General features: G+C 34.7%; 1 protein-coding gene across 1 annotated transcript in view; it reads left to right on the top strand.

Annotated features, from left to right (window-relative positions):
• THSD7A (thrombospondin type 1 domain containing 7A) overlaps positions 1 to 20955 on the top strand; it is a 254351-nt gene that overhangs the window by 161156 nt on the left and 72240 nt on the right. Inside the window, exon 8 of the mRNA XM_054514269.1 lies at positions 1347 to 1550. Within this exon, the coding sequence (XP_054370244.1) occupies positions 1347 to 1550 (204 nt within the window). The remainder of the gene's footprint in view (positions 1 to 1346; positions 1551 to 20955) is intronic.

Genomic DNA, 20955 nt, shown 5'->3' with positions numbered 1-20955 from the left:
AAGCCTTTATTCCTGCACACATGAGCAGGGATGTTTTGTCAATTGCCAATGTTTTTTTCTTATCTGTAAATTCTTACATTTTATTTTATAATTGCATTGACAGTTCTTCTGAGAGAATGATGTGAAAATTGTGCAGGCACTCCCACTTTTAACAGCATGTCTGTCTACATATTTCCAGATCATTTGCATCCTTTGTTGCTGTAGATATTGGAGTTCTTTATTTTTGAAATTGTATCAGCCTTTTGTGTCAGGCTTACTAAACCTTTTGCACATAATTTGGCTGAACTCTTCAATTTAGGAAGAAGGAGAACAAACAGCATCTGAAGATAAATGGAAGAGTATTTTAAAGTAAATACTTACTATAATTATAGAAAATACTTACTATAAGAGGCATATCTTCAAAGAATCAGTTCTTGCACATGTGTGTTTGAAAACTCTCCTGTTCAGTTTGTGTCTTGGTAGAAATAACAGAGTATATTATATGTAGTATTTTATAAAAAATATCTGTATATTACTTGCTTGCCTGAATACTGATATAAAACAAGAGAGATTGTGAAAAGATGTGAAAAGAGAAACTATTTCTTGACTCCATTTAGTTTGGTTAGGTTTTTCTGACTGTATTTAGTCTGGTTTTTTTCAATGAGCCATCCTGAAAGGAGAGAGTGGATTGCTTTTGGTTGCTGGCATTGGCCCAGTAGATGACACACTGCATAAATGCCAATCAGTTTGTCCATTCCAAAATGAGTTTAGGTAGTCTTAAGGAAATTTTTAGATGCTTGCAAGGGAATATTATAATGTCTATTACTGAAAATGTATTCACAGGTTTATTTTGAGTTTATTTTCATGCTTTTATTTTTCTCACAAGTTGTCTTTTTATTCTTCTATTTTATTTTGGAGGGTTGGAGGGGGAACGAGTGTCTGTAAGCTGATTTCTCTTGATAATCCATTTCTGTTGGAACATACCTGAGAAGAAAACAAACAACTTATTTGAGTAATGATGACCCAACAATGTAGTCAAGATTTATAAAATGAGATGGATCTTGCAAGAGTGATGCTCAGGAAATGATCCTGTCTCCTTCCTGGAGTCCACATGACTATGATAAAGAGGGGTTTAAGGCAAAGCCTCCGGACCCTGAGGAGGCTCAAAACATTGAAACTTGTAAAATTTTATCTCTAGTCCTTTTTTATTGAGTTCTACCCAATTATCTAAAGTGCATTTTTCTGCTGAGTGTCTGTGGTATGTTTTACCAAGAAGACAAACAGAACTATTCACTCAGGAGTAGAGAGATAAAAAGTGCTTCACTTCACATTTTAGAGTTAAATTGTTATTTTCATGGGCATTTCAGGCTTTAAACTAAGGAAACGTCGCATCACCAATGAGCCTACAGGAGGAACAGGAAACTGTCCTCACCTTTTGGAAGCCATCCCATGTGAAGAGCCCTCTTGCTATGACTGGAGAATCACAGGGCTGGAGGAATGCATTCCTGACAATGAAAGGCCGTGTGGCCCTGGCACACAGGTTCCTGTTGTCGTCTGCGTCAACAGCGATGGTAAGATGGATGCTTTTCCCTACAGCCCATGCCAGCTAGAGGGAAGATACTAAAATGTGGTCCAAAAGGGTGTCAGTTGTTGTTCTCAGCTTTCTTGATCCTTAAAACCAAGCTGTCTGGAATAGATATAAATGTCCATTAATACTGGAGAGGAAGGGTAAGACCTCTAGTTGCTCTAGGACCAAGCTCTTCACCTACACTGTGTAGGGTTTCAAAGCTTCACAAAGTGACTTAGAGAAAATTAAATAGAAGACAGCTATTGTTTGCCAGTAGATCAGATTCATGCCTGCAGTGGCTTGACTGAATTCCCTGATGTAATCCCACTAACAAAGCTGATCCTCTGAGCCTAGAAACAAATAAAATGTGAGCAAAGTAAGATACATTGTAGTAAGTGTAGCTGGAAGAAAAATAATAATATGTTTATTAAAAAGGATGGTTTGATGAGCGTTACAGAGTTGGGTTGACAGTCCAAGCTGTCTTGATTCTTCAAAAGGTCAAAAAAATACAAGCATTATTCAATTATCTTCTGTGAGACAAAACAGATCTTGCATGACACAGTCATAAAAGCCAATTTTGAAAGCTGCTTACAGAATACTTTAATCTACTGAAGGTTCATCAATTACTGTTGAGAGAATAGTCTTTATTCATTAGCAATATTATAGTCTAGAGCAGCAGATAAATTAAAATAATTGTATTGACTGCAGTGTAGTATGGTAAGCAGCTTCTCAGTTCCAACAGAGAATTAAGTAAGAGGATACCTCTGATGAGTGTTAACAGCTGCAAAAAATATTTTGAAATTAGATCAGTCAGAAGTAATAAGAACTGATTATAGAGATATTTAAGTCTTGAGCTTTCATGCTGAAGACTTTAGGTTGTAATTGAGTTTTGGGGATTAAATTGAATTGCTTAGAGTTATAATGTAAGCTTTATTTTTCTGCATACACCTAAGAGAACTAGTAACCATCTTTACAGCTCAGAAAGAGATTAGCCTAGAATTACAATATTCAATCTACCATATTCTATGTCCTTAACTCAAAAAAAATCCCTTTGCAATTTGATAATTTCTTGGAAACAATACTGAAACAATTTGCAGGGGGTTTTGTATATATATTCAGATGAAAAATGGCCTTTTCCTTGAAAATCAAGGTGTTTCCTAAATAATTGTGAAGACACTTTAAAATCTGTAAAACAAAAAGACTGTTGTTTGCTTTACTAGGTTATGGTTAGTTTGGCTTGCCTTTATTTTGAGGAATTGTGTTTTCTCACACATCTAACATAATTTCTTTCTAAACTGTAATTTAGTAATTCATATTGACATAACTTATTGTATATTTGGAGCATGCAATTGATCCATTAAACTTTGAGATTTTTTTTAGGTACATGATATTTTCTATTGAAACTTACAGAATTTGCTCTTGGCACTTCATGGGCTTCGGTTTTGGCCAAATTTGACTTTGAAGACTTGTGTTTATTACTCCCAGTATTGTTTTTTTGTCTCTCTGTCTTTCTGAATTATATGGCATTATATATTGCTGTAAATATATGGCCTTATACATTGCCTATATCAGTAATCTGCCTCAGAAAGAGTGAGAAGTCAGGACTTGGCCTGTCAGTCTTTAAGATTGAAGAGCTGTGTGCTTAGCTTCAAAGAAAGGAGAAAACAAATTGCAATTATGTCTTGTTTTGTAAAGATCTGATCTTCCAGCTGTCCAGTCACAAAAATACATGTTCAATTACATTTGAGAGAATGCAAAAGCAATGGAGAGTAATGTAATGAATTGCCCCAGGTCTTTTGAAATTCCTTCTTTGAAATTCCTTCCTTTAGTAAACAATCTTCTGTGTACTTCACCAGTAATACCAATGTCTTCTGCTTCACTCTCTCCTGAGAGGGATTAGTATGATGCAGTAGAAGCAAAGACCCACCAACCTCAGCAATCTCCCCCCAAAAACTCTGCTCAAGCATCTTATTACTTTGCCTCCCACAGCACCAACCCTCTGGAAATCCTGTAGACAACTCTTAAATACTTTCTAAACACCACCACCTCTTCCCAGATAATTCCCACCTAGTATTTTGGCCTCCTACCCTGGCAATCAAGAAAATCTCTATGCTGTCCTTCAACCAAAGTTGTAGGCATCTAGATTCTGCTCTGCAAAATACAAGTGAGCTACACTTTACAGTCAGGCAAGTTTTTCTTCAGCCCCACAGCTTCACGCTAGTTCCAGTAAAATAAAGTTTGGAGGATGCCACTCTTCACTGTCGAAACATCATGGTTTAAATTATTCATTGTAAGGAATTTGTGGTATTCAGTGTTCTTTGAGCACATCTTGGGGAAGACTGCACTGACTGTCAGTTAAATACTGTACCTTTATTAACAGGGTACATAATTTGTATAATAATCATGTTTTCCTATATTTTTGATCTTAGTAGCACACAGGGAATTTAATTTCTGTTTTACAGGTAAAATGGACCATGAGAGAAAACAGTATTGAAAGCATTAACTGTTGCAAAAGATTGCTGTTCCTCAAACTAAACTTTGCTTGACAATGTTATCTTCCATCTCTTTAAGTGTTCTTCTTCTTATTATTATTAGGTACTAAGCCAACCTTAAATCTTTAAGTGCTTGGATAGAAAAGGTTGAAATGAAGGAACTTAAATGTATCCAAAAAAAAGAGCATATTGTGCCCTTGCCTTCTGCTTTATAAAATGAAAAAGGCTGGTATTTCAGACTAAACACTGTACCCTAGATGGATAAAGCTCTGTGGCTTTAATGTAAAATAAACCCAACACTGATTTGTAGCTTCTCTTTCTGTGCACCATTGCATCATATCACATCATATATATCTTAAGCATGATTAATTGGGATAATATGTCTTGACCTGGATATTTGGCTTCTGAGATAGAATCAAGCAGCGATGTTTGTGAAGTTGTTTCATGTAATTGGAATTAGCTTTTCTCTTCATTTTGGTGTTTAGATAAGAGTCATTACAGCCTTTGAGACAACAGCAAACAATAAGTTATCCTCCTATCTCATTGCTGGAGGCCTGTGATTGTCACTCTTTCCACAGTGGATGGCAGTAATCAGAATTTTCATTCATGCTGAAAAAACATCACATTCCCCAGGTTGTCATTGCAGAGGCTATAATTAACTTTGATGTATTTTATTATATAAATGGAACTTCAGTCTTCTACTGTGGAAAGAACATTTTTTGAATAAATATTCTTAGTAAATCATCCAGGAAATTTTAAAAGGAGTTTTTTAGGTGAAAAAAAAACCTTTTGGTTGTGGAAGCTCCCAGACACGACATAAAGTGATCAGAATTCCTTCATTGTATGCATAATTTTAATAATTAGATATCAGTTGCTCATGTTCTATTCTACAGGTTAACTTTTGGTAAGGATAGAATGCCTTTTAAAAAATAAATTGATATTAATATTTTTGTTGCCTATGTAACATATGCAAGGCATACACACACATTCATGCACACCTACACCTATGTACATACTATCTATTATTAAGTGTATTAACACAGTTCACACACAGAAGAGTAATTTTAGAACAGATGAATTTGTTCCATTTCTCTGTAGCTATGACAGTCTGTGAAGAATACAGTTTCAAAAATATCTCTGCATTATTTAAAGTCCACGGTGGGAAAGCTGGCAGCTTCTCCACTTTGTTAACAGGCATATTTGTGCTACTCATATGTAATAAGGAAATATAATTTCTGACATAAAAATCTGCAATATTAACTACTGATTAAATGCTTTAAAATGCCTGTTCACTTTTTTTTTTCATTTTTCCTTTGGGCTGAAGGCTGTAGCTCAGGTACTGGCATTGGCTGGAGTGTCTTCCTGATCCTCATACAGTCACCTGGAATGACTTGCTCATTTTCTAAGAATTTGTAGATAATAATTTGGTTTACAGCCTTTATAGAACGTTGGGCTTTGTACTGCTTCATGTGTTACTCCGGACAAAACGGATCTCACTTTTGAAGTGCAGATTTCTTCCAGATCTTGTTGGAGTTCACTAATTGTTGGTTACAGTAGCTCTACAGGGGACAGACAGGAGTGGACTCATTGCCATCTTCTGCCTCACAGCTGAGAGTCACTTGCCTTGGAAGAGGGAGCCATGGCAACATCAAGGCTCTTTGTGTATATGCAAATTCCTACAACTCTATGAAGCAGCAGAATTGCTGCTGCAGTTGTGTAGGCAGAGGTGCATGCTGATGTAGCTGAGTGCCACAAGTTCCTTTCTGGTGCCTGTATGGAGGTAGGTGACACAGGTCTGGTTTTTCTGAGACTGAGACCACTGACATCAGTATTTTCTGATGCAAATGTGAGGATTTTACCAGTTCTCCAATACTGGAGGCAAAGCAGTAGTGCTGGTATCAATTAAAAGTTATAGAAGGTAGATTGGTCTGTTTGATTTAGAGACATAACAAACGAAATAGTTTAGCTAATTTGTCAAGAGCTGAAAACACTATACTGACCAAAATGGAACAGAGGACATTTCTAGGATACCTGTCCTCTATCTGTGTTTATTCTCAGCTAGTGAGACTTACAAAAGACACCATACTTCAGCAATAAAACATCCTATATTTTATTTGCCTTACTGTTTTTCTCAAGAGTTAGAGAAACTGAAATACCTCTTCTCTTATTTTTGTTAAATTTTACTTTAAGTAAATCTTACAAAATTTTTTCATCTAATTTAAATTTTCTTCTATAGTTTCCCGATCAATATCTCAATTTCCTTCCTTAATTTTTTGCTTGTGGCTTTATATCATCTTACCAGAAGCAGGTAATGAAATATGTCAAATAAATTTCAGGAAAAGCTGAAGCCTCGCTGGTGCAACAATTTTTATTTGAATTATTTTGGCTGGTTTCAGAATTGGGTCTTTCTGTATATTTATGGTTTGAATCAAATGCTGAGTAGTCTTCTGGTCGTCATTTATTTTCATGATGGGAAACAATAAGAGATTCAATGGACCTGAGAATAGGTATTTTGTAGGTGTGCCCACATGTAAAGAATCTATTTTTCTGACATTTCTATTGTGCAGCTTTATGCATTTGATGAAGAAACCATCAGACTGGTTGGATTTTAATATGATTATTTAGAAAAGAAAATAGCACTTTGTGTCACTTTATGACTTAGTTCTTTATAAAGAATGAAGAGCCAGATTCAAGTTCAAATTACATTGAATTATTCAGTTATGCCTGTAAGAAAACCCAGATCAAAATCTGGTCAATGCTCAGCAGTCAATTAGCAGAAAAATACAGTAGCTAATGACAGTTCCTTTGAGCTCATAGTGCCTTATGCTTACAGGAACTTGGTTATGTTGGCATTAGTCATCATTTCCCAATATTTGTTTCCTAGCTAATATCATAATAGCATTGTTTTAAACTGTTCTTTGCTGCTGACAGCTTTTTGGATGTCCATCTGAGGCATTTAAATCAAATCTAAAATGTATACTTTGTTCCTCACTGTAAGTACATAGGCTATGAAACTTATACCAAGCTTTTCCTTCCTTTCCTTTAATTTTGCTGCTAACATAAGGAACTACTGAATATGTTTCTTGGATGTTTGGTATATTTACAAATTTCTTAGTGAAATAAAAAATTTCAGTAAAATAAATTGAATTTAAAGGACTTTAAAACTGACACTCTCAGGCTATTATGTTTCCAACCATTGGATTTTTAAGGCATTTGTTTTTAAAATATTCTTTTTTATTTAATATAAAGGAATATAAGGCAAAACAAGAGTACAGTATACTGCTTAAACTATCTCTAAGTCTCAGAATAGTTTGATAATTGATAACTCTTCTGTCAATAAAAAGTCACATTTAATTGATGACACCAATTCCTTTTTATCTCTCATCTTGATATTAGGAAAGTGACATGTCACTACTGAGTTTCATAAAAGAATGGATGCTTTTAGTATTTATGTAACATGTAGTAATTTAATTATATGGAAAGACTAAAATACATAACTTTTTTTGTCCCTGTCTTTAATAGTTTGCCTGTAGTTTGATGTGATGATTTCACATTTAAAGGGATAAATAAAACAAAACCAGTGTTCCATCTGCATAGTCAAATAAACATTAGCACTTAGTGCATCAGGCCCTTGTTTCCAATTTATCATATGTGTTTGAAGGTGGAGTTGCACATGGTATGGACAATGTCTAATGAGACATTAATGTCTACAAATAATACAATTAAGGTAAAAACAGGTCGGCCAACCTAATTACCAAAATCTTTGTCTAGTGTAATAGATCATAATGTGGCTGTCTGGTCAGACAAGTTTGATGTATTTTGACCAGTTTAGTTCTAAAATATAATGCTGCATTATTGTAAAAATTTTGGACTTATAAGAGTAGAGGCCGCTGGAGTGGAAAGTGCTAATATTTTTTAAATGGATCCAAGGGAGTGCAATGTTTTATATAATCCATATTATTAGTATCTTTATTTTGTTTTTGATGGCACAACCAGTAGGATACTGCAAGAACTGCATGCGACTAAATTAGAGGGGAGGGATTTTGATGCATGCATTTTGATTTGTGTAATATTCAGCAATGCAGGAACCCAATTCTGATTAGGCTCCAAGGTTCATCGTGGTAAGAATGCAGAGAGGGATAATTGTAGATATACTTCATAACAATTGGAATTGCTTTAGGAAGGTCAATTTAATGTGTTACAGTTTTTCCATTTATTACTTCAAATTAGGCTATTATGAAGCAAGAAAGAAAAGGGAGGTTAAGGAGTTATGGATGGATTATGGAACAGGATTTCTAGAACTGTATTGAACTCCTTTGGTTTTGGGTTTGTGTGTCAACTTGTTAACTCCCTAGAACATACCCAGAAAATATTTGAAATATTTTTACAAAACTTATTTAGAAGAGGTAATTTTGCATCTAATTCTGTTATATATATAAAAATTATGCTATATAGCTATACATTAAGTACCACTTTCTCAGAAGATTATATGACACAGCACTAGTCATTTTTATCTTTATGATAAAATGTTCTAAGACAGTATATTCTTACTAGGTTTGATGGGAGTCAGTTTTCCATCTGAGAAAATGTTGCACAGGCCTATTTATATTTTACAACAACCTGCATACTTATGGTCCATTTTCTAGATAAATGTTACCAAATTTCAAAGCTGTGAAGCCACTGTGTTGATAAATGGTGAGGCTGAAGACCTCATCATGAGCTACTCATGTTGAGACAGAATAAATGGGAATTTTACTCTCAGTACTTCTAGCCTAGAGCAGCTCATTGTCTGACCTTTCTCATAGATCATAATTTGTGTTGAGCACCAGTTAAAGAAAAAATCACCCTTATCTGCCAAAAAATACTTGATTTCACAAGACAACTGCTCCAGTGGCCACTAAGACCCTTAGGATGATACGTGTCATTTTGCAATTCTTGTAACTCTTGTGCACAGCACAAGCAGCAGCTTCACTGGATACTTCAGAAACTTCGAACTAAAACATGTGGAGACACAATGATTACTCAAAATCAAGATCAACAATTGATACCAGTCTCTCCAGCATTCCCAACGATCTCTTTCAGATATTGGAGTACAGGTAGTTTGTGACTACATAGCCACAACCCTAGCAGATGGAAATACAGATTTATACCTGGGACTTGGTGAAAAAAGGCAAGACAAGAGAAAGAACTGCAATGTTCTGGCCAAAAAATTGGGTTGAAAGCTGGGGAAAGATAGGATTTGATTCTGGTTTCCTCCAGGGCAATTTCCTGAGACCAAGTAAAGAACTCAAAGTTATAAAATGTCTCTACATGACAAGCATTAGGAATGAATTTGGTGAGGTATTTAATCTGCTAAGGGTCAGCCCATGGGAGGATTTGACAAGCAGCTGGAAAGAATTTGGAGGTATGGGTGAAAAGTACACTGAGGTGACAGACCAGGAATAGTGTCTGGAGAAAATAAGGCTGGATAAGAAGCCAGAGAATGGGGAAGAAAAGAAAATTCATAACTTCTTGGGCTGGAATGCAATGAATTTTAGTCTGTTTCTACTTTTGTCTCATGAGAACAGACACAGCAGCAGTTTCAAGCATCAGTGCAACACCCATGGCAGAAATACTATTTATCATTTGACTTCTATTTTAAACTAGAAAACTGAAAAGAAATATTAGATCAAAATTTCATATTTTAATTTTCAAAATAAAGCTTTCAAACATTAGGAAATTAAGTTTGTCCAGTCCTTATGTGAATACATCAGAAAGATGAATTTAATTGTGCCAACATGACATTTTCTCCACAGAATCTGCCACTTATTTGTGAGACAGATATATCTCCTTTGGTGATTAAGTGGGCATTTTGTAGTAATGAATGCAATATCTGTGAAACAACTAACCTTAGTTGTCCTATTCTTCAGGGTTTAATTTTGCTCTGCTTTTGTTCAGCATCAGCAAAATACAAATAATGCTGACCTGCCACATCTTCAGTGTTCTGAAAATAATGCTGTGCTGGTGGGCGTCTGATAGTCATGACAGAAAGATCTTAGGAAAAATGCCAATTCTGTTTTAATAACACTTTTAATTAGTGTGTGGTAAATAAAACATTCAATCATGACTTGAACAAAGAGAATAAAACTAAAAATACCAAATAGCTCCCCATTAAGGGGTTTCCAATCTGTGAACTGAAGGAGGAAGGGACCCAGTGGAAAAACAATAAGCATGTGATTATACAGTTAAAAAAACTGCCTTATACACAGGCACCTTTCATTTTGGCATTTACTCTTTGGTTTCTTGATATAGTTTTGGGGGATTAATTTATGGATTAAGTATGTAAATCTTGCCCTAGGAATTATCAGATGTTTGTTTCTAATTTTATTTAGACATCCTTTATTGTTACTGATACTATTTTATGAATAGTAAATTGCTGCATTAGTGTTTTCCAGAGAAAAGATATTAAGCAGAAAATACATGAAATTTCTTGTTCCAGATGCCTCAGAATTGAGGTTTTTATTTAAACAGGGGAAGAAGAATTACATGAACTAGAAGCATCTTATATATTGTGGGAAGCTTCTAGAAAACCAGCAGTGAAGGAGAACCTTATTTTCAGGGTACAATTTATTTCTGTGAGTAGGTGTCAACCTACAATGAAATCTCTCAGGCTTCTGTGAGTTTAGGACATTATCTTGCATAACTTATTAACAGAGTAAAGAAGTTGTAATGTCCCTAAACTTGCAGAGGTATTCCTGGAGGTTTTTTTTTGTTGTTTATTTGTGACAATATGTCCTTCCACAGAGTAGGTTTATAAGATGTAGTGGAATTTACTTCTGGTTGTTTTCCTGACAGCTCCTTCTCTGAATCCATACACTTAGAGGTTAGGAGAGAGAAAAAAGTCAAAAGGATGGGTTAGTTTTAGTCTTCTTGGGAGAAAAACTATGAAAATGTTTCCAAAAGAGAAGATTAATTCACAGTCTGAGCTCCCTAAAGGCATGCTGTGCCTTCCCCTCATAATGATGAGATATTCATTGCAAGATGGATAAAAAGGTGTTCTCCAAAGACTGCATTTTATCTGCCAGTAGTAGGACACAGACAAAAGCATCCATGAAATTAATTTAAAAACCATTTCTCAGAAATGTGTAAACATGACAGTGGCAGTGATCTCTCTTACACCTCTTGGGTCCTATGTTTTAACTGTGATTGAATTGAGCTGTCAGATTATATAGAGGGTGACAACTCTTTACTAGCTGCAGCTGGATGAATAATGCAAAGAAAATGTTTGCAATCATCTTTAGCCATATAAAATAATTTTTCTTATTCTCTTAAACCCCTTTTTGAGTTACATGTGTCTTTGTGTGGCAGGAGGTATGACAATGTATATGAAGGCACAGTTGTAAACTTGCTGCAAATTCACAGTATAGTAGTGAAATATTAGATAATTGACCACCTGAAAAATTCACTTAATATTCTGTCAGGTGCAGGTCATTAATCATTCCCTTCATCTGAGATAAGATTTTGCATTATAGAGAAGAATAACATTACTCTGTTCGTGGCCAAATTCTAGGAGAATACTGCACTGCTGAAGTATTTATGAACCCATTTATGAAGCAACTTTTTGTAGTTTTTTTAGCTTAAATTTATAAATTTATTAACCAAAGATAATGATTATGCTGAAAATGAGAAGCTTGAAGTTAGTGAAAGTCTTGTTTCTTGAAAACCCAGGCCATTTAAGGTAGCTGCTGAAAATATGCAGATTAGTACCTCAGTGTAGGAAATCATTGAAATTATTGTGGTGAGCACTGTCATTCTACTGACATTAGTGGAACTGTCACATTGTTTTCATGCTACTGCTTCTCTTGCCTATTATTTCCTTTTTATGCTTCTATTCCTAACTCATATCCCTAAATGTTAGTCTAGTTCAGCACATCAGAAATATCTTTTCTAATCAAACTGGTTGGAAGTCATTGACATTCCAGTGCCCTTCCCAAACTTGTTCTCCAGGTTATTTTGACATTATTGGATGGAAGGGTGAAATGTGTAAAATAGCACTTACAATAAAATACCTGTGAAAAGGCTTTTACCTGTGAAATACCTTTTAAAAGGCTACAACAGTCTATGTGTCCATATGTGATGAAGTTAAAAATTTGCTGAGAATACTCAGCAGTGAAAAAGTAGTACAATAATTTTCAGTGCTTAATAAAACATGGGGGTTTTAAATAATCAAAGAGACACATTGCAATAAATGCATGTTGCATTTTCAAATCCATGTATTTTAAATCCTACTGTTACCATTATTCAAATAACACCATCACTATTTCTAAAGCCTGTGAAAAGACTTTTCTTGACTTTTAAACACAGTAGAGCTTCTTTAACATTTTAAATACAAATGGAGGAAGTATTTTTAATCTTTTTTTTCTGGAAGTCATACTTGAATATAAATTTTTCACTATATGAATTGTGGCTTGATTGGGAAAAGTTTATGAGAATAAACTTATCTTGGAAGTAGCTAGCTAGTCTTGGAAGTAGCTGTATCTTTTTAAGGTGATTTGGTGATTTTGACAAGTGTTTTTAGAAATACAGTGTTAATTTTCAAGTGATCTCATCCTCAAGGTTCTCACTGTCCTCTTTTTTCCTTTTAGCTCTGTCAGCACTTTTCCTCTCCTTTCTCCATCCTGCTAAAATGGCCTATTGGTTTGACATATTGATCCCAGTTGGTCCCATGACTAATATTGATTTTATTCTCAATGGGACCATAGCCTGTCATCAAACTTATTTTTTCTTTCATATCAAGATGACATTTGATTGGCTTATTTGACACTAGAAGGCAACTCTGCTTGGTTATGATCAATACACTTGTATTCTCTGTTCCTTATCATTCTCAGTAAGACTACATTAGCAAATGAACCATGAAAATGTTTCAACTACCTGTCAAGCAGTAGGAAAATTTTACTCCTGTTGTTAGGCAGTGTTTGGGTACTCTGCTGGAGTCTTTATTAGAATTATTGAACTTCTATCCCTGTGGTACAAGTCTACTATAGCATCAAGTTAAAAGACTAGGAGATTTTCAGCTAAAGGCCTATCATGTTTCAGTTCTTGTTTACTTTGGTTATGTGCATGAAGGCATTTTCCAAAGTTGATCCAAATTCACTGCAAAAATAATAACTTAAACTATATTAAATGTGTCTGTAAATCCTCTTATTTGAAGTTAAGTGTTCCTAATTTTATTTGTCAAGAATTTTCTCTTTCTGAGTAAGATAGCCATACAAAATGTTAATACAGTTTAACTAATCTCCTTCAAAGTCCCAGTTTAATTAATTTGAATTAATTCTTCAGTATCCCTGTTTAGGTCAGGCTTTTTCACAGATACTGACTTTAGCAGTTCATTTACAGCCTATTTCATGCTGTTGAATATTCAGTGCTATCAGAAGTAGTGAAGAATCAAAGAAATATCATCTGTAAGAAGAGTTTTCCATTAATCTTTGATGCATATAATACAAAATATGCACTGAGTACCTTACAGGGTGTGTCAGAGATAAAAAGGCTGTGTTACTTTTTAAACCATAGTTAGTGTTATGTGTGCCTTTGTGTGCATAGTGAAGGAACTTGCCTCTTCTGTCTATCTATTGGTTTTTTTTTCAATTTTTTTTTTAACTGAGACCTTCGCTGGTAGCCAAGTGATTGCTGTATGCTTGGGGGAGCTGATATTGTGGCTGCCATCACCCCCACCACTTAGAAATAGAGAGAGAATTGGAAAAATCTTTTTCAATACTTTCTGAGCAAACTCAGGTTTTCAACCTGAATAAATCTAGCAAAATATAGTGAAAATTTAGAAAGAGCATAAAGGAATATGAGGTGGAATTTCAAAGTGGCTACCACAAATCTTAAGATGGCAAAAAGAGAACAGTTAGTTTTCATTTTTCTCACTCTCATTGAGTAGTCAAGCCCAAATAAGTTTCCCCTTTCATGGAAAAAAGTGCATAGTGTTACGTTGGTTTTGATTTTGGTTTCTTGGGGTTTTCTTCCTCAGTTTTCTGTATATTTCTATTTTAGCATAGTTATGGGATATTATTTTTTTATACTGCTATTTGATCTGGCCAAATGTCACTGCATTTTAAATAAAAATATATTATTTGGGTTAAGAAGTGCTATTTCTTTCCCTGGTTTTATTTGTGTCTGGCAAATTTAGACTCTGTCTACATGACTGTAATCCTGATAGATGACTCTAATATAAATGAAGGTACATATGTTCTGTCATTACCAGACATGAAAATGGGATTACTGGAAACATTAATATTGTATCTGAAGGTGTTAGTTCATTATGTTTAACCATTATTTTTAAGTTACTGCCAAAGAATATGCAAAGATGTTTTCCATCTGAAGCAATTATAGCAGGAAATATCCATCTTAAATATATATTCTTAATTTTTGTGTCAGAGTTTTCCCTTTATTATTACCATTATTTCAAGGTGTATGGGGTGTTATTTTGGTTTTGGTTTTTCCTGTGACTGTTTTGTATATGGTGCAGGATGTATTAATGTATTATTTACCTGATGTATTAAGGAATACTGACCTGGATTTTTTTTATCAGCGACTCACTTTTCTTGAAATTTGTGTGACTGAAAATTTGGATGAATTTAAGGACAGAGAAGAAACCTTGTAACCAGCACTGTCTTACCTCTGGAGCAGAATGGCTTTCATACTGTTTAGCTCTCCTATAAACCACTTGCAGAGTGTTACCTGCTTCTGCCTTTTGTCTACACAGTTGGTGGTATGCTGTGTTGTGGGAAAGGCTAGCAAACGCATGCTATCCTGTAAGCTGTAACTGAGCTCATTTACTGTTTGGTTACAGAGAAGGAGCTGAAGTGTTCAGGTACTATTTTTCAAATTATATTTCTGCATGGATGTGGGAGTTCCTGAAGCCAGTGTCATCCCACTCATCAGAATTATTTTTCCCATAAGGTGAATAAAGAAGAAATTTGCATATAGCCATTAACAAGAAGTTATTGCTTGTAAAATGTGGTGTTTCATCTCATTAAGGAATAGAAAATAATAAAAAGATCATTATTTTTTCCTTGAGCGTGTTAACATGCTGTTATCTTTGATTGTAAAAACACTGGATATGGTGGGTTTCTAAGCTCCAGCTATTTTAATTTTGTTTACTATTACTTCTTGTCATTGATAGTCATTTGTCATTGCAAATGTTTGCTTTAAAAAAGTCAAAATCATATTTTAAAATTTATTGTTTTATTTTAAAAGGTATATATATCTTCCAGTATTTACATAGGCAAAGGACAGCAGCCAGTGGCCTTTTCTATAAGTCTCTGGTTTATCTGTGCAGAAAGGGTAAAAATGTAAAGATGATAATACCTATGCTTGTAATCTCAATTTTCTTGTTTAAAAAAAAAAAAAAAAGAAATAGAAACATACATGTTTATGAGATTCACAATGGGTTTTTTGAGTAAGTGGCAGAAGTATCATGTTTACCATTTTTCTTTCAGTGAGGAATAGAGTGCATGATACTACACTGAAAGCAAAACCACAGTAAATTTGCACACACAAACCATCAAATCAAAGAGTTTACAATCCTGCAATGTTTACATATCATTAAACAATTGGACCAACTTTCTGTCATTTTTGCATAATGAACAGATGTGAGTAACCAGTGTATTTGTCTTCATTGAAATCAGTGCTGTTTCTACTTAGGCTTCTTAGAAGAAAATTACTTCAAGAATATTAACCATCAACTAATTAAGATGTACTTAATTAAATGCAAATGCTACTTAGCAAGAGTGATTGAGAGAAAGGCATGTGATTAGGGAATTAGCAACTGATTTAACACTTGGAGCTACCAGCTAGGCACCTAAGCATTAGACAGGAATATAAAAGCTTCACTTGATAATAATAATAATACAAGGGAAAGATAAACAATCTTTTCACATTTAGTTAGTTGAAAAACTTAGGAGTCAACATAGTAGGATCTATTGAGGTCATAATCTGTAGTTTATGTTACAGTTTGATAATTAGAGAGGTTAAAAATTGTTCCAAATGTTGAAAATTTATCAATATTTTTTGACAGCTGTTTCAAGAACTGTAATGGAAAATAATTGCTAAGGTAATAGACTTGTTGCTATTTTGAAAGACACTGCCATTTTACTGACATTAAAGGGATTTTTTTGAGCAGATATGAATAAATACCATCAACATGATATGAAGGATAGTGGGATTAGTAAAACTTTTAAAGTTTCCTATTGTCTATCAAAATATGTGCTATTTGCTAGTATTGAACTGACTGAAGGGCAAAACTTGTTCTGTCAGTCAGATACTGCTGCACGTGCTGGTTTTTTTTCTTCCAAATACTCTTAAGATTGTTGAGCTAAACAAGATGGTAAATGATGAATTTCATGTAAATATCATCGTTTCTCCTTTCTATTTGATTAGGTTTTCAGAAATTAACTTCTAAATTCTCCCTCCAGAAAAATCTGGGTCAGCTTTTTGAAGCTGTGTATACATTCTAATTAGAGACATGTGCTCTAAGACAGTGTTCCTCAGAGAATTCCTCCTGTATAAGGAAAAACAAACAACAAAACAGAATTGCCAGAAAAAAAAGAAAAAAAAATCAGTCCTGGGTCCTTTTCCATACATTTTAAAAGGAAAACATTGCACTACTTCTGGAGCTTCTAGGTTTGGAAGGAAAACAAAATTTGCTGTCACCATTCATGCTAGGCATGCATGATTTTTCCTGTTGTGGTGAAGTTTGGTAAGCAATTAATGATTTGAAAGAAACACAGAATTATTAGAAATTAAAACAATAATTTCAGTTTATCCTGGTGAATGATTACTGTCTGCTCATTTGCAGATATAAGGTGTCCTGGCATGTGAAGATGTATGAGGTTTTGATAAGTTAGATAGCTTTTCTGTAATGTGAAGAATTTCCATTTTGCATTAGACTCATCATCCAATGAGTTGACCAGGTTATTACTAAAGAAAATCTAGTATAGAATTTCACATTTGGATAAATTTGTACATTTTCCTACTTAATGATATAAAATTTTTAAAAATTGTCTTTAAAGTCATTACAGTTAAACTCATTAACACTGCTTCTCTACTCTTACAGTGTAGTCATAGCATTCCTGTAACTTTGGGACAGGTGGATTATGGACTGATGACTTTTTAGTAGAGAAGGATATGGTTTACTAACTGTGGCTGTGGTAAAAGTTAGCTCCAAGTGAAAACAAGACTGAGTGCAGAGAACAGATCGGGTTTTAGTAAGTTTTGAATATATATAGGCATATTTTGTTCTTGGTGGACAGAGTCCACACAGGATTTCTGGCTTCTCAGCCAGTCTGACAGATTTTGAAGTTGACAAGGGGGTCAGTGCAGGGACAGGTATAGGCCCTCATGTGAAAGGAATGCATATGGGAAACTGCACAGGAGTTCAAGATAAAGAACATTCTCAGCTATTTCAGCCTTTACAACTTATACTAGAGGCAGTTCAATACTTTCCTGTTGATTATTTTTCTGCACAGGAAAGGAAGGAAACAGTCAGTGGCAAACAGCACAGCTCACAGATTTTGCTATTGTGTGAAGTAATACTGCATTTTTCTCCTGCAGCCTCCATGCTTAGAGGCATTACTGAAGGCAGTTAAATAATGACAAGGCCTCCTTCACCCACAATCACATTAAATATTGAGCTCTGGGTTGCTTTTCCAAATATTGCAGCTGCCCAGCAGTTTTCCAATGGATGACACATCATGTACAAGATACTGAGAACAGAGACTTTTTTTCCTTCAAGTTGAAGATATAATACTAAATTTGAACATATTGAAACAAGCAATGAGTAATATGAAGGCTGCAGTTCAGTTTTAGCATTTGGGCTCAGTTACTGTCATTACTTCTTTTATGAACTTTGAAATACAACTGTAAAATTTGTTTTACCAATGTGTGATATTCCTGTCCTTCACTGATTACACAGGCATGTTAAAAATAATGTTAGCTATTAAAGTTCAAAACACTCTCTTGATTTAATTTCACTTATTTTTATTTTATTGTCAAAATTTACTTAGTTTGTATCAGGCTTTAGGTCACTCTTTCAGAAACAATAGCTGCTTTCCGTGTTTAGAACTGAGACCAGGCTCATTGACTTATTACATAGGGCTCCAGCAGCAACTTTATTTTATGCTGATTTTTTTAAAGTTGTTCTCTATGCCTCATTGAATCTTGCAGTGATTTTACTGTTCATTTTAAGGCTTAAAAAACATTTTTCTCTCTGTTAAGCCCTTGCCTTCCCATTTACTACAGGTCAGAATTTGACAGCAATTTTTTACTGTGCACTGAAGCATGCACCATGTTAAAAGATGGTGCACAATAAGCAAGAGGGTTTCTTTACCATGTCTCTCTAGTGATTCCAGCTCTAGGAATGCTTCCCATTGGAACTTAAAGCATTTTACAAGAAACTTAAATATCAGATACATTTTACAGATGAGTAGACAAAAACGCAAAGGGCTGACATGATTCAACTGCATTAACCACACAATGTGGTCTAGCTCAACCTTTAGCATCCAGACTAAATTTTCACATACAATACTTGCTTTGTGAATGTAATAAAACAAGAATGGTGATATAAATACTGATAATTATTAATTAATCAGTTTCTCCTGAGTGCTATTCACAAGCTACCTCTCTGATCTGTAAAAATTTGCCTAATCTGTAGTTTGGGATTTTTTTTTTTTTTTGTTGGCTTGGCGTTTTTTGGTTGTTTTTGTTTGTTTGTCTTAAAACAACTAAATAGTTTTGTAGTTCAGTAGTGGCTCTCACGTGGGCATATATATCAGTAAGTCTTTGAGCCAAGAAGTTGGCTGAAAGGAGGTCTTAATGTAGTGACTTGCTTTGCTGATTGTTCAGATGGATCCAGCATAATTATTTGATAAGAGATAGGTATTCAAAAGACTATCCATCAGCACTCTTCACTGTTGTAAATCTGTTAAAAAAAATATCCCAGAAAAAGTTTAAACAACTTTTGACATTTTAAATTTTTGGAAAAAAAAAAAACTTTTTTGCCTCCTGCCATTTTTATGTGCTGTCATTTCCTTAAATGCTATTTAGAGATTTTAGTCCAAATTGTGTGTCTCTTGCCTAAGAGAGAAATATAATTCAACAAGGCATTGTTTGCAAATATGGAATATTGCTAGATTCCATTGCTGGATTTTAATGAACAAGTCAACTGATAAGTGGTGAAGATTTCTCTTGACAGAAATGTCATATTCTGTTTTCATGTCTGTGCTTTTTACTTTTTTGTCATTCTGTTTAGAGTATAAGTAACCCAGGGCAGACGCCTTTCAGTAATTTTTTTTTGGAGTTCTGTCTTCAATACTTATGCAACATAAATTTATACCCATAATGTTAAAATAAAATCATAGAATCATTGAATGGTTTGGGTTAGAAGGGACCTTAAAGGTCATCTATTTCCAACCACCTTCCACTAAAAGAGGTTGTTCACAGCTCCCTCTAACCTGGGATGGAGCATCCATCATGTCTACAGACAACTTATACAGTGCCTCTCCTCCTTTGCAGTAAAAAATGTTTTCTTTAATATTCTCTCTTAGTTTAAAGCTTTTCCCCCTTGTCCTATCATTACATCCGTTTTCAAAAATCCCTTTTTCATCTTTTTGTCAGCCTTTTTCAGGCACTAGAAGGCTGCTGTAATGTCTCATTGGATTCTCTTCTCCAGGCTGAACAATTTTCTCAGCCATTCCTCATGGGAGACATATTCCAGCCCTCTGCTCACCTTCATGGCCCTTCTCTGGACTTGCGTCAACACTCAATGGCAAACATTTTCAAATGGGACTTTTTCTAAGTAGTCTTTACACTGGCATTGTTCCCAACCTGTTCCCAGGTTGAGTGGTTCCTGGTGGTTGACTACACTACACCCTTTAAAGAGGAAGGCAAAAAAGGTCAAGTTGTTCATAAAATCATTAGTGAAATGTCAGAAACAATTTAGTACAAATAAAATATTTCCCTGAAGATAAGAAGTACCCATTATAAAACATTTCTTCCAACTACATTTCTATGCTATTGAATTAATCAGATAAGAATTGGACACATGACAAAAATGAAATGCCAATATGTAAGATAGATATCTCTAGAATGTTTTCTCTGTAAAAGCAAAGAAAAAATAGGGCTTTTGATTTTGGGAGAGAGTGAAGGCTTGGTTTCATTTGAGATATAAACTCAGACTGAAACTAAGTCACAAAGAATCTTCACTGTGGCACAATTAGGCTTGAGTTTAAATTAAAAAAAAATAAAGCCAATAAGTGATAAATAAATTCAGTATAGTGTTGTTTGTTTATACTGTGACACACTATTGTAATAGTAGCATTTCTTGCAAAGTGTGCACGTGCCCTAGCAGTTTACCTTATTGAGTCTTATCTAGCAATGGAACAATTTGAGAGTAGGTTTCACCTCTTTTCTAGCTTTTTCTTCCAGTCTGAAAAAGAACCTTAGTCCTCTCCTCTATCTCTTGTCCTTGAGCCCAAACAAATGCCCTTCTGATGAAGCAGAAAGGAATCCCTCCTGCACTGGTGTCAGCGTGTGATGACCTGCAATATAACAGAGGGAACAGTTGATGCAAAGACTGAGTCCAGTGAGGGAAGCAGAGCTTGGCATGGGAGAACCACGAAGCCTTTGGCAGGGCTCAAATTTGTATTTTAATATGGGAAAATATAGCTGTTGAGGCTGACTTGATCTCAAAGGTCTTTATAATTCAGATGACTACGACTACTTTACACTATTTTAAAAACATGAGCTGCAGGATTTTCTTGGGTTTTCAGAAGCCGGGTAGATTGATGTTTGTACTTCTGTTGTGCCTAAATGTTCTGTATGACTAAAATATTTGGCACTGTTCAAAAGGATCTAATATTGAATGGATGGCCTTCA

The sequence above is a fragment of the Molothrus ater genome, chromosome 1, assembly GCF_012460135.2.
Source record: "Molothrus ater isolate BHLD 08-10-18 breed brown headed cowbird chromosome 1, BPBGC_Mater_1.1, whole genome shotgun sequence".
NCBI classification, from domain to species: domain Eukaryota; kingdom Metazoa; phylum Chordata; class Aves; order Passeriformes; family Icteridae; genus Molothrus; species Molothrus ater.
This window is presented reverse-complemented; position numbering and strand designations above follow the sequence as displayed.